The sequence below is a fragment of the Carettochelys insculpta genome, chromosome 3 (genome assembly GCF_033958435.1).
Source record: "Carettochelys insculpta isolate YL-2023 chromosome 3, ASM3395843v1, whole genome shotgun sequence".
NCBI classification, from domain to species: Eukaryota; Metazoa; Chordata; order Testudines; family Carettochelyidae; genus Carettochelys; species Carettochelys insculpta.
The window spans coordinates 95,570,056-95,584,039 of record NC_134139.1 but is presented as its reverse complement, the minus strand read 5'-3'; the positions used below and the strand labels follow the sequence as shown (position 1 = coordinate 95,584,039).

General features: G+C 44.2%; 1 protein-coding gene across 3 annotated transcripts in view; it reads right to left on the bottom strand.

Moving 5' to 3' along the window:
- Positions 1-9,745: 9,745 nt before the first annotated feature.
- Positions 9,746-13,984, bottom strand: part of PPIL4 (peptidylprolyl isomerase like 4) — a 34,484-nt gene continuing 30,245 nt past the window's right edge. For all 3 annotated transcript variants that reach the window (XM_074990409.1, XM_074990408.1, XM_074990410.1), the window contains one exon: positions 9,746-12,817. In XM_074990409.1, coding sequence (XP_074846510.1) covers positions 12,581-12,817 — 237 coding nt within the window. In that variant the 3' untranslated portion in view covers positions 9,746-12,580. The remainder of the gene's footprint in view (positions 12,818-13,984) is intronic.

Below are 13,984 nucleotides of genomic sequence, written 5' to 3'. Positions count from 1 at the left end.
AGTTTGAGCCTACACCTATTTAAGCAATTTTAATTTCTACTGGATTCATTGTTGAGAAGCTGTGGTGACAGGGGCAATGAGTATGCCTGAATGTAAGCTAGGCTAACATAACCTTCTCTGGTCTTCATTCGGAATACTGACCTGGGTCTTACCACTGGTATTCTTCTGAAAGCCTCTGGCCCCTGCAGCTGCACGAAGAAAGTACTAGTGTACATTGGCTGTTGGCATTTTAACCAGGCCCAAGCTCTGCAAGAACGAAGGCTGACATTTTCTTCCTGAGAAGCTGAGGTAGTTTGCAACAGGAAGCATCCCCAGGATCCAAAGCAGATGTTATTTAACTCAGAGCTTCAATTAATAAGGGTTCACCTGTACAACTATCTTCAAAGAAACATCTTCTACAGACGCAGGATAGGACTTTGCATAGAATTCTGTTAGAGAGTAAAGGTCACTCTAACCTAGTGCTACTGTATTTCTAATAATGTCCTGTGTTAGCAAGATTTTTGGAGCTGGGATAATCCTTCTTCTCAGTATTTCTACACCACCTGGCACAATGGGGCCTAGCCCATCCCTCGGGCTCCTTGATGCTACGGCAAACCTGAAATTTGACAAAGGAGTGAAAGATACTCACAGTCTTCTTTCTGAAGACGCTGACCAAGTAACAAAGTTTATTCATCTCCCAACAGTGGCCAGTACTGATCTTTTCAGACATTTCCAAAACTTTCTTGGTGAATTTGCCATTTAAAATGTGGTCACTAGACAGACGAATGACCAATAGGCCCAACTAGGTAAGTAGGGAGAGGAAAAAAGGTAACCACTTCTAGGATGCTGAGCAATACTGTGTTGTTGTTTCCTTGTATGCCCCAGCTGCTGCACCTCATCCTAGATGCACATTGTAAACTGTGGCAGGAACCAACCATTTTGTTCTGTGTTTATACAGCACCTAGCACTGTGGAGGGTCCCAGTTCATGCCTAGTGCTCCTGTGTGCACTGATACTATCAGTAATTATAGAAGAGTAGTGCCCCGCAGGGAGCACACATGTGCATCCCACCCTCACACTTGGTGGTTCCATCCACACCAGATTCAGTTTCCTAAGTTTGCTGCAGCCTCTACATTAAGAAACCAAGTTCCTTATCCCAGGTTGTGGAGACTGATGCTTTTAAATCTGAGATATTGGTTTCAATCCAGCAGCCACTCCACCCAGGGCACCACAATTCAGGCGGCCTCCATGAGGATCGGGACTGTTGTGGCTCTCTAGAACTTGGACTGAGCTTTCCTGATCAGGCAATATTTGTAACACGTATGTACTGTTGCTCTGGGCTCTGCCTAGTGGCCAAGCCCAGACAGCAGTTTTGGCGTCTGCTACCAACTGTGAGCTGTGCAAGCTGGATCTTTAAGCTCAGGCACAAAAGGAAAGGCTCAGGCTTTTAGATCCTAAGTTCCTGGTTTCAAGCCCCAGCAGATTGTACTTTGGTCTGAGAAAGCAGAGCACAGAAACCGCATTACTGAATAGACAGTCTTTCCCCTCCACACACACACTCTCTCTCTCTTTCAAAGAGTAGCTGGAGTTAGTGGGCCGAGGGCAACATTAAAGGTGAAGAAATACATTTCAGAGGGAACTCACACTAATGTCCTCACTGAGCTAATCTGTACAGCCACTGGCTTCTCCAGACTCATTTCTGCAACACCACCACTTGCTAACAATGCACGGGCAAGTGGTCAATGCATGGAGACGTAAAACAGACGATGGGCTGGAACCTCGGGCTGGGTAAAGAGAGTAGCTTCCCTGAAGCCAACGAGCCACCACAATTCACACACGCCAGCCCCAGAGTCACCTGGTCTCTTTGCAGGATCAGAAGACCTAGCAGGTGGCTACTTGTGCCAGAGCAGCGAATGGAGCGCTGCATGGCTTGGAAGATCCCTGCTTCTAGAACCGTGTTCAGTAAAAGATATGACTTCCTCCATCTTGTGGGCCAGATCCTCTGTTGTGCAGCTGTCTTGAGCCACACTGTTGACAGATTAAAGCCCTAGAGCATGGTTTCCCAAACTGGGCGGGGGGGTGGGGTGGTGAGAAGAAATTCCGGGGGGGTGATGAAAGGCAGCCCCCCCCCCGAATCACTCGCCCCACCAGAAGAAAAAGCCACCCCTTGCTTCCGGCTTTCAGCCCCTGCCATTTCACATGGACGACCCGAGGCAGCCACTATAAAAAAACAGGCAGCTGGCAAAGGTCAGTGTGGAGCCAGCTGCCTTGTACAAAAGTGAGAGAGTGCGGGTTGTGGGGGAGGAGGAGGATGGGGTTAGATGAGGGGCTGGCGGTACCTGGCTTTGTGGGGGTGGGGTGTGTGTGTGTGTGCGGTGGCTCAGGAAGGTGGCTCACAGGTGGCTGGCCTGCGGTGAAAAAGAGGGACGAGGTTTCTCAAAACTGAACAGGGAGGGCGTGATGCTGAAAAGTTTGGGAAACACTGCCTAGAGCCAGAATAACTGGGGTATAGCCTTGATACGAGGGGACAATTTCAACATCCTAGAACCAGCATAAAGGCTCCCAACCATGCCTCTGTATATCTTGCTGGCTTGGGTAGTCCAGCCAAAGGAAAGGGAATGTTGCTGGGCTGCTCCTAGGCTGTGTGGACTCAGGGCTGTTGGTAGCTGACATGAAGCTAGCAGCTGTCAGTCTCCTTTACTTGCATGCTGCAGCACCAGGAATGTGTGGACCCCCTTCTGCTGCCTTAGAACTCCTGGCCATCCCCAGCGTGTACTGGCTGCTCCTCAGCTGCAGCCACAAAAACTAGCTGTACAGCTCTTAAAACGTTCCAGCCGCCACTAACTTCACCCTTACCTCTGGGCAGTCTCTCTGCAGGAAATTTGAAAAACTAGGCTAAGACGACAGAAAATGCCAGCCAAGAAAAAGAGCCTTCCAGAATGTTTGGTGGGAGGTGAAAACATTTGGTTGTGCTAAAGGCTCATGGGGGTGAAAACTCAGTTTCTTTTCTGCTCCCCTCAGCGCTGGCTGAAATGAATAAAAGCAAAGAGTTGTACTCACTGTGCACACGGTGCCCGGTCCAATATTCTGCTTTGAATCACAAGCTGCCCTGTCCCACTGCTTATGTGCCTGGCTCAAATCTGAACAATGCTGTCCCCATAAGGAAGTCAGTTCTGTAGTTAGAGGCTTGTTATAACTCTGATGTCAACTGAACGCAAACAAGTGCAGAAAGCAGGCTACACCCCCTTTCACACGATTGTTTTACTTCCTCAAGTGGTTGACTAATATCAATTAACTACATGAGTTTTTAGAGTTTTATTTGTGTTGCAGAAGAAAAAGAAGAGGAAACTAAAGAGTTGAAACAACTTCTGAGTCATCAAAATAAAGTTCAGCCATTTGTCACCCATGGAGAACCCAACAGCACTCAGATAGGAAGGAAAAGTTCACCTACATTCTTAGGCAAGAGTATGTCCTACCTGTTTACCAAGGAGTAGGTTTTATCAGAATGACAGGGGATGAAGGGGGTGTAAAGCATGAGCTGACCACCACGCTGTCTTCCAAGTTCTTGGTAACAGGTGTCATTTTGACCGAAATCCTGCAAGCCCTCATTCAAGTACCTCAGTGCTGGGGCATCCCTGCTCAGCAAGCCGATGGAATGCATGGCTGCTCCTCTGATACTGCTCAGCAAGGCCATGATAAAATAGCCAAAAAGGACGGCTGAACTAACACACATGTAGACACACCACTCTCTCCTCAGCTATGGCGGGATCTGCCTTGCCACTACTCTATATGTGGAGTTCTTACATCTCATGCCTTATCACTGTTAAACCAAACTGTACTGTGCCTGCAGTTTCTCTGGCAGGGACTAGCCCAGGGAAGGAATTTTCTGGGATGGCTGGTAACTACTGGGGCAAGGAAGGGTGGAGGCAGCTTTCAGCAATGAAAATAGATTGAATCTCTGAAACACTGAAGTTGCTGTAAGATGGCTCCTGCTAGAGCACGTGCCCTGGCTACCGGCTGCTTCAGATGGAGAGGGGTAAAACACAATTAGGAAGGAAGCCTGCTCTTCCACATTCATGGCTATAGAAAACATATCACAGACCATGGACTATGTCTGCACTAGAGAGTTTTGTAGACAAAATTGGGGTGTTGTGGACAACTTGCAGGGAATTTACACACAAAATACATTTTGTCAACAAACTGTCAACAAAAGAGTTGTGTAAATGCTCCTGGGGGCCCTTTTGTCAACAGAGCAGATCAAAAGATCGCTCCGCTTTTATGTGTAGACATGATCTGTTGACAGAAGTTTTGTACGAATATCTCTTCCAACAGTAACTTCTGTAGACAGATGCTTCTAGTTTAGACATAGCCCATGAAATCTTGTCTGTGTGCTTTTACCCTTTACTAGACAGATTTCACAGGGGAGGCCAGTGTTTCTCAAACTGGGGATCCTGACCCAAAAGAGAATTAAAGGGGTTCACAAGTTTATTTGGGGGAGGTGTAATCATGGCATTGCCACTCTTACTTCTACAGTGCCTTCAGACGTAGGCAGTCAGAAAGCAGCATCTGTTGGCCAGGCACCCAGCACTGAAGGCAGCCCCCTGCCAGCTGCAGTGCAGAAGGGTAACTTCAAAATAATTTTACAAACTGCACCCTGCCGCCACCAATTCCTTTTTGGGTCAGGACCCTTATCAATACAGCACTGTGACTTTTTGGATTGAAGTAGCTGAACTAATGAAATATACAACTATGACTGAAACTGACCAAAACAGGCTGTAGTCATTGTCACACAACATCTATTGAGATGCTAACCTGCCAACGTGGGTATTTATAACATTTCAACTTTACTTGATTTTGGCCCAACCAGCTACGCACACAGCCATGTGGCCATAGGTTGTTAGCCAACATGCTGTCTTCTCAATGCCCTCCTATCGTTCATTATACCCACACGTTACAGCTAGTCTTAAAATAAGCCTCTGGGGCTTTCGACACTTTGTATGTACTGCAACTAGCATAATGGGGCCTCGGCCTGATAGGGACCTTGTGACACAGCCAAAACAAAGTCAATAACAGCTTTGCCTTTGTTACTGTAAAGTTCGTGAAACTCATTCCAGTACACAGTGACTACATTTTTTTTTTTTCAGAATGACAAACTATTACTGGGATGCAGTCATTGTGAAACAGTACCTGAGGTTTTTCTTTTCTTTTTCTTTTTTTTTTTTTAAAAAAACATTTCTTACTATAAATAGCTGCTGTTGCTGCAGCTGCACATTCAGTGCCTTTAACCCCACAGAAGGAAGGGCTTTTTTCTGCTCTTTTTGCAATTCTAAGATTTCAAAACACCAGCTATTGTTCCATGACAAGCCCACCAGCAAGAAGCATAACTGAAATTAAGTCTGGACCATTATAATTCATGACGACATCTGCTTGTTTCCTCATTCTTTATGAAAGCACAGCACACTGATATTGGCTCAGTGTTACTCCTGCCTCTCCCCTGCATCCCCAATACTGCAGACATAATGAACTTTACCTCAGTTACCTAAAGCAGTGCGTATCTTTAACCAACAACTGTAAGATACACCATATAGTAGGGAACGGGGAAGCAAATAAGGTTATGGCTCCACTAGAAAGGCTGCAGTTGTGTTTCTATAGCGTAGACACTGTCTATAGCAACAGACGGGGTCTGTCATCAACCCAGAGTGGTCTACAGTAGAGCTTAGGTCACCTTCATTACATCACACTAGTCATGAAATCTTTCTTCACAGTCCTGAGCAATGTAGTTAAGCCTATGCAGCTTCGTTCTGTAGACCAGATCCAGTTCTGTGCTCAGTGTTCATTAGTAACCAAATGAAGAAAACTAAGCTAATGCTCTGAATACATACACCCCCACCTGTAGCATTTTAAGCCGTACACCCTGTGTAGTGTTAACTGGTCCTATTTTAGCTCCTCCTGCATAACCTCAGCTAAAAAGGTCCCTCAAGTAAGGCATTCACTAGATTCAGTCAGCAATTGATTTTGGACTAGCGAAATACAAGACATAGTTTTTAAACAAAATCACCAACAATTCCTTGTGTACAATAATGTAGGTAAATGGTATTCTGAGCCCTGTGCTGTGGCTTTACAGACATCTCTTTGCTTTGGTGGTATTTTCTCACAGACCCAAGGTCTAGCAGAAATTCTCCTATTGAGGATGATAGTTTTTGATTTGGGAATTTACTGTGCTGGGAAATGGTTAATACCTTCCACCAAAGGAATGTTTTAGTCAAGCTAAACCCTAAGTAGTTTTCAAAACAAAAAGCAGTCAAGTAGCACTTTAAAGACTAGCAAAACAGTTTATTAGGTGAGCTTTCGTGGGACAGACCCACTTCTTCAGACCATAGACAGACCAGAACAGACTCTATATTTAAGGCACAGAGAACCAAAAACAGTAAGCAAGGAGGACAAATCAGAAAAAGATAATCAAGGTGAGCAAATCAGAGAGTGGAGGGGTGGGGGGGAAGATCAAGAATTAGATTGAGTCAAGTATGCAGACGAGCCCCTATAGTGACTCAGAAAGTTCCCATCACGATTTAAACCATGTGTTAATGTGCCAAATTTGAATATAAATGTCAGTTCATCCACTTCTCTTTCTAAAACGGAGCGATAATTTCTCTTCAGTAACACACATAACATAAGGTATGTGTGTTACTGAAGAGAAATTATCGCTCCGTTTTAGAAAGAGAAGTGGACGAACTGACATTTATATTCAAATTCGGCACATTAACACATGGTTTAAATCGTGATGGGAACTTTGAGTGACTATAGGGGCTCGTCTGCATACTTGACTCAATCTAATTCTTGATCTTCCCCCCCACCCCTCCACTCTCTGATTTGCTCACCTTGATTATCTTTTTCTGATTTGTCCTCCTTGCTTACGGTTTTTGGTTCTCTGTGCCTTAAATATAGAGTCTGTTCTGGTCTGTCTATGGTCTGAAAAAGTGGGTCTGTCCCACGAAAGCTCACCTAATAAACTGTTTTGCTAGTCTTTAAAGTGCTACTTGACTGCTTTTTGTTTTGATAGTGTATAGACTAGCGCGGCTTCCTCTCTGTTCCTAAGTAGTTTTGTTTGACACTAGCTGTTGACTAACTGACAGCTTTTTTTTTTTTTATGACTTCCTCAGTTGTGCCTACATCTTAGAGGACCATATGTATTATATTGGCTCACGTTCCTGGACTGAAATACAGGCCCCCTGAGGTCAATGGTAAAATACCAACAAACACATAGGGGGAAAAAATTTCACACTTGGACTTGAATGTACTTTGCTTTATCTACTCATTTGTAAGTATATTACCGAGTCAGGATGGTCACTCTCTCTCTCTCTCTCTCTCTCTCTCTCTCTCTCTCACACACACACACACACACATCTCAGAGGGGTAGATGTGTTAAGTCAGTAGCTTCAAAAAAACAACAAGCAGGCCTATGGCAACTTAGAGACTAACAAATGTACTAGGTCATGAGCTTCCTTGGGAAAACCCCCTTCCTCAGATGACTAGAGTGGGGGGGGGGGGGGGAATAATCCATCATTTATGTAGTGGTCAGGCAGAGAGAGGGGGGAGTTATTTGTCACCAGTAGGAACAGCAAATGGAGCAAATTAAGTAGGGTGTGTCTCATTCCTTTGAATATCAAAATATGGGGAAATTGCTCTTGTAATACATAAGATTGTTAACAGCTTTACTTAGGCCCAGGTTAAATCCGATTCAGATGTTTCAGTCTGTAATTTTGTGGCAAAATTCTTTTACAGAAGAATGTCTACTTTTAAATCCATTATTGCAGGTATTCCAACTTATGGATCAGGACCGAAACGTGGGTTGTGATTAGATTTCGCTAGCAGCTCCAAGCGGTATGTGGCTCTTAAAGAAGCCATTTGCAGCTCCTTAATGCTGCCACATCCAGCAGCCTTCTCTATCAATAGAGAAGCAATTACACATTACAAAGACAGCTTCTCCACTTTTGATATTCATAACCATCCCTCTTGCAGTAAGTAATTTTTGCACCCCCTCCACCCTTCTTCCCTTTTGCCTTCTGTCCTATGTACCCGATTTGTCACCTTTCATTTTTTGTTTGCATCTCCCCCCAGCCTCAGTGTGACTCACCCAGTCCCACCAACCTCTGAGTATGACTCCCCCCAGCCTGAGTGTGACCCCAAGCCCCAAACCCCCTAGCTCCTGAGTGCAACTCCTCCTAGCCCTTCCAGCCTCTAAGTGGGAGGGGGTGATTTAGGGATCAGGGTCTTTCCCCCACAACTTAGATCAACTAATAATAAAATAATTAACTATAATAAAGGTGGTGTTATTTTATTATTCATGTATTTCCCCTTTTCCTATGAAATAACTACTAGAAATATATATACATGAGGGGGCACAATTTTATATTCTTGCCTCAGGCACAAAATTAGCTACTTATTCCACTGCTTCCCTCCCTCCCCCACTTTTTGAATTGCTGGAAAAGGTTGGGAACTGCTGCCTTATTGAATGGCCAGGGAGGTGAAAGTGTTCCCCTGCAGGTTTATGTGTATTCCTATTCCTGACGTTGGATTTATGTTCCCATTCATCCTTTGGCACAAAGACTGTCCAAAGTAGATTTTATTCACAAAAAGCTCATGACCTAATAAACTTGTTAGTCTCTGAGGTGCCACAGGACTGTTTGTTATTTCTGAACATACCACGTTGGGGGCCTGGGTTCTGAGCAAAGAGATTCTAAATGGCAGGCTCTAACATTAAGGCCTGACACCAAAGGAATTGAACTCAAGGAGACTATCTCTGGGCTTTGGAGAAGGCTCTGGATGCAGTGTATCAGTTTACAGCAAATCTGAGATAACATTTCTCAAAGCACAACAGAGTTTGGATAGATTCCCTTTGATTCATGCCCCCTGCTGATGTCAGAAAATGACTCTGGAGTTTTGTCTGGCACTGTTATCACCCAGTAAAATTACTGGGTTTCCTCAACTGCAAAATTCATCTCCAGAATCCAAGACAGTCACCTTCCCACATCATTGACACAGCGAAACAGTATTGCTATTAGACATCCTCTTTGGATTAGCGATCCGTGTTACAGCTACAAAAAACCCTGTGCTGCTGCATACCACTGATTTCAAGAGAAAAGACTTTGCCATAAATTTGGTGCAGTCTGAGGGAGCGCATTACACGCACATTTAGCTCTCATCTAATTTATGAAGCAGCAGCACTCACAGCATTGAAAATAGGCTGGCTCCCTCCTTCCCAAAAAAAAAAAAGTCAAACAGGAGCAACATAACAGGCTATAGAAAGTGGTGACTGAGGAGAACCTGGCTTGGCTGGCTACAAGTTGGCCCACATCCAGCCTCTCACAAAACCTACAAACATGAATGAGAGAAAGCCGTTAAACTCATAAAACTAGACTGTAACTCTTTCAGCCCCAAGCCTTTGCTAGCAGCTGTATTACACAAGGGTAGGTTGTTTTTCAAAGGTCTTCTTCTGATGCCATCAGGACGCATATTGGCTAGCTTTGTTCCAGAAGCAGAAAATTCCTTGGCTTCTTGGAAAATGTTATAGCCCCACTGAAAGGTCTATCACAATATGACCAGAGTAAAACAAAACAAGACAAGACCTGTTATTCCACTGGTGCTTTAAAGAGCTATGAGAACAGATTTGACTTCTGTTTTGTAGAGGGGTTGTTCTTATTCCACAGTGTTTTCTATTATCCCAATTTAAGCACCTCACTCTCAACTTAAAAAATCCCAAACAAGCATCAAATTAAAAAGTTTATTTCTATTCAACCCAGGATTTCTTAAGTGCGCTTGAAAAACATCCTTCAGCTTTAAAGATCTGTCCCAACGCCGACAAAGTTCGTGATTGTTCTTAATGCGGGCACAATGCATTACATTTAGACCATCACATCAAATAACAAAAAAGTCTGCCAGTAGCTAGAGATTCAGGTAATATGTACAATAAACATTTGCATGAGCTACTGTAATTTAAAATTTTTCAAACTGTTTTTAGCATCAGGGTATTAGGTGCTTTCCAGGCAACTGGCTCCCTGCCCCCAAAGAGCTTACAGCCTCTGGTGCTGATCTTGCACTTGACAATAGACTCTCAACTGCAGGATTAGAAACGAATTTCAGACCAGACATACACTGAGCAACAAACCATGGGGCAATCATGGGGTGAAGAAAGATAAAAGACAACCAACAAGATCGCCTGGTTACTCAAAGCTCACACACATATTGGCAGTGCACCTCAACCATATTTCTCAGAATAAGTACAACTCGTTTTTATGGATAGCACAGAATTTGGAGGAAGTCTTCATGCACGGGGCAGTATGGAACAACAACTCTGGCAAATGCCCCCATCAGTATTTCACAGCATATGATTATAGTATTTAGAAGTCAGCATTTTGACTATAGAAAACAGACCTGAACTGAGAGCTCGTGATGCTGTAAAAATACAAACTGCCACCAAGGCTGACCATACTAGAGCAAACTCATAAATTGCGAAATATTTACATATGAAGATCAAACCAGGAAGCCATCAGCACAATAATTTAGCTGAAATAATCAGATTATAAATGTATGGGGAACAGAACAGAATTACTGATTACTTGTAGATCTTCCTAATCACCCCATTTATAATAGTGCATCAGAAGGCTAAAAATCAGGCTGCCTTATTCTCCATCAGTATGTCAAAGGCCTTCATTGTGAGATTCCTGAAACCATTTTTAGTGCACTGACAACAGCACTGGCAGGTGCTGTAGGGTATGAACATAATTCTATTACCTCCATGCACAGCTATTAAAATGTGGGACTGCATACATAGGTGTCTAGAGTTTGCACATGGACTGGAGCAAAAGTTGCTGTCCCATTGAAACTCAGCCCTATAACTTTGAAAACAAAAATGCAGTTCAGTAGCACTTTAAAGACTAACAAAATAATGTATTAGGTGATGAACTTTCGTGGGATAGACCCACTTCTTCTATAACTTTGTTTTTCCTGCCCTGGACTAAGATACTTGAGAGTGTGTAACAGTACTTTAAAGCTATTTATGGAAAAGGGAATTCTATAAGGTAAAATGGAAGAGGCAGGGGATGAGGAAAAACCCAACTCTTAGGCTCAGACAACTGCACTGATGCCCTGGGGCGTTAGAAAATTTCCCCTTGAAAACACGTCACAGCCACAGCTAAGTGAAGGTACAGGAGCTGAGGTTTCTGCTCTGAGGTTTTCGGTTTTACAAATCAACATTACCAGGGAAGTTTTTGGTTTTTTTTTTAATTATTTCAATACTGTGCTCATAAGTGGCAATATTAATCCTGATAAGCTACTGTAGCACTGACAAAAGTAAAAAAGGTAGAAGTAGGAACTCAATAGGCATTGAATGAGTCACTTTTCTTAGGAAGATGTGAAGATGGATATACAGAGCATGATTATCACTTGTTATTAAAGAAGAATCTCACTATACTAAGCCATAAAACCACCACAAGGACAGCAACAGAGGTCATTCAGCTACACTCTGTCATTTCTTCTGAAAGTATCAGACTGGATTCCATCTCTCTCATAGTGCTTGGGCCTTCAAGTTTGTAGAAGAGGAATCTGGAAATTTTCCAGAATAGCAGCCTGCACCCAGTGAAAAATGCTGTGAAAGGAGGGTAGGTGGGTCAGAATTTCTCAGCCCCATTTGGCATCTCTCCTAAGTTAGGTACCTACAATCTAAATTTAATTCATAGAAGTGGACTGGAAGGGTCCTCAGGTGGTCATCTAGTTCAGTCACTTGCATGTCAGTAATTACCAGGTTACTCCTGTACGGAGTACAGTGACTTGCGCACACTGGCAAGGCAACATGAAGTTTGCACGGATGCTACCTGTACTGTAGACAAAGTGTATCCAACAATCCATCTCCCTTCAACAGCGTTAACTACAGATACTGCAGGTATCAACAACAAATTTGTGTTAATAGTTTTGGGTTTGACATGTAGTGGAGAAAAAAAAAGCCTTTTTTTCAAAGCCTGGATTTTCCTATAGCAAAATACAAAGTGACAGACAAAAGCCAGCTGCCTTGTGTTTCTTAAGGCTACGAGACAGCCATACTGTCATAATCAGTCCAACTCTGGATGGTCTGTTGTAATATGAGCCAATTATTGAATACCCTGTGCTGAATCCTACCCTGACTGAGCACGGGCTCCCTGATCACTGTTCCTAGCTCTGGGTTCGCATACACTGCCACAACCCCCATCGTACTGATTCTAAGAGCCTGGGTCAATTGACTCTGGCTTGGACTGCAGGGCTAGAAATTGCAGTGTAGAGGTTTGGGCATGGGCTGGCAATGGGGGAGGGTCTCAGACCCCAAACCTCTCCAGGGCAACTTTTAGCCCTGTCATTAAACAGCAAAGAAATGGACATAAAATACAAAACTCCTCTTTATTGAGTCAGTCTTCCAGAATCCAGCAGTATTCTACAATCTCAAAGGTTACACAGGCACACTCAGCACTCCTAGAATTGAAAGACTCAGGAGCACGGCAAACACCCCTTTGCTCGGGTACCTGCACAGTTGTTTCAAAGGCATTATACAAATACAAAAACAGAAGAATATTGCTTCATCTGTATCTGGACCGCTCCTTATCTTTGGATTTCTTAGGACTTCTGCTTCGGTCTCTCTTTTTCTCCCGCTCTCTCCCCCAAAGCTCTCCTCGCTGTCTGTCTTTAGATTTGCTGGAGCTGTAGTGGCTGTCTCGGTCCTGAGACCGGCTGCGACTGCGGCTTTGATGTCGGTCTCTCTTTTCAGTCCTCCTTTTCTCTCTACAGCATTCTTCTTCGTATCCACGATCAGAGTCCTGTCAAGGCAGTTTGGTGACATGCAGTTACAGGTGAAGGGGAGGACATATGAAAGGGTATAAAACAGAACAAGAAAGTAGGTGAGACCAGCTCTTTGGCTTTCTACTCAGCTCCAGCTCCACCCCTGGCTTCTACCAGCTTTGACCAACGAAGGTCCTGCTACATAGCTCTGCCTATGGCCTGGGCTCTCAGCAGCTCTAGCCCCTGCACTCTGTTCCTGGTTCCAGCTGCAACTTTTCTGCATGCCTCCAAGGCCAGCACACGTTGGCCCAGAGGACACACTGCAGCCATGGAGGGAAAGGGTCTGCCTAGCAGGGAAGCTGCTATGAGGGCAATGGCCAATTCTCCACACCATGACAGCCCCTGCCAGGAAGCCCCTTTCCCTACCCAGCTGCAAAGCATACTCTGATCCAGCAAAGGGCCAGGGGGAGTGATGATACTCAAAGGCAGATCAGCATAGGGGTGCTGCCAGGGTCAGCAATGGAGCCTGGGGGCTAGAGCTCCCAAAGAGCCCAGGGCAGAGTTGGAGTCAAGTAGCAGGGCTACTCTTACAGCAGAGCCCCAAAGGTCGAACAAAGCAAAACAGAACAGTTGATGCCCAGCAGGTCAAATGGAAGGCCTTTGTGGGTTAGATCTGGCCTGTGGACTAGTAAATGCCCAAACAGGGCTCAAAGGCCTTGTGTCTTGAGTAGGCATTAGCTGAAATAACTGTAGAGAACGTGGTTAGTTCTTACAGTTACCGCCATGAATTAAAGCCAAGTGGTAACTTGGTATTATTTAAGGGTTCAATTCCAGAGGTTTTCTTCGGTCTCTTCTCACAAAATGGAGTTATTTGCAAAATTCAGATCTGAGTTTGGATTTGGACTTTAAAAACAGGAGCGTTTGGATCCAGGACTTTGATTCAGACGCGGCTCTATTTTGTATCAGCACAACACTGATGATGATACAAAGCTCTGTATAAGAGTTACCTAGTTAAACTTGGGAAACCAGCCTGAACTGGTGAAATTTCAGATACTACAAGTTGTCGGAGAACAAATGCTGTTCAAAAATCTCAAATAATATTTTTCAAAATGCTGTTCGGCATTACCATTGGGTGGCCTGTGGCACTCACCCACAAACTAACACACCCAAGCTTTCATCAGAAAGGTACTTTTAGAACCTGTGTT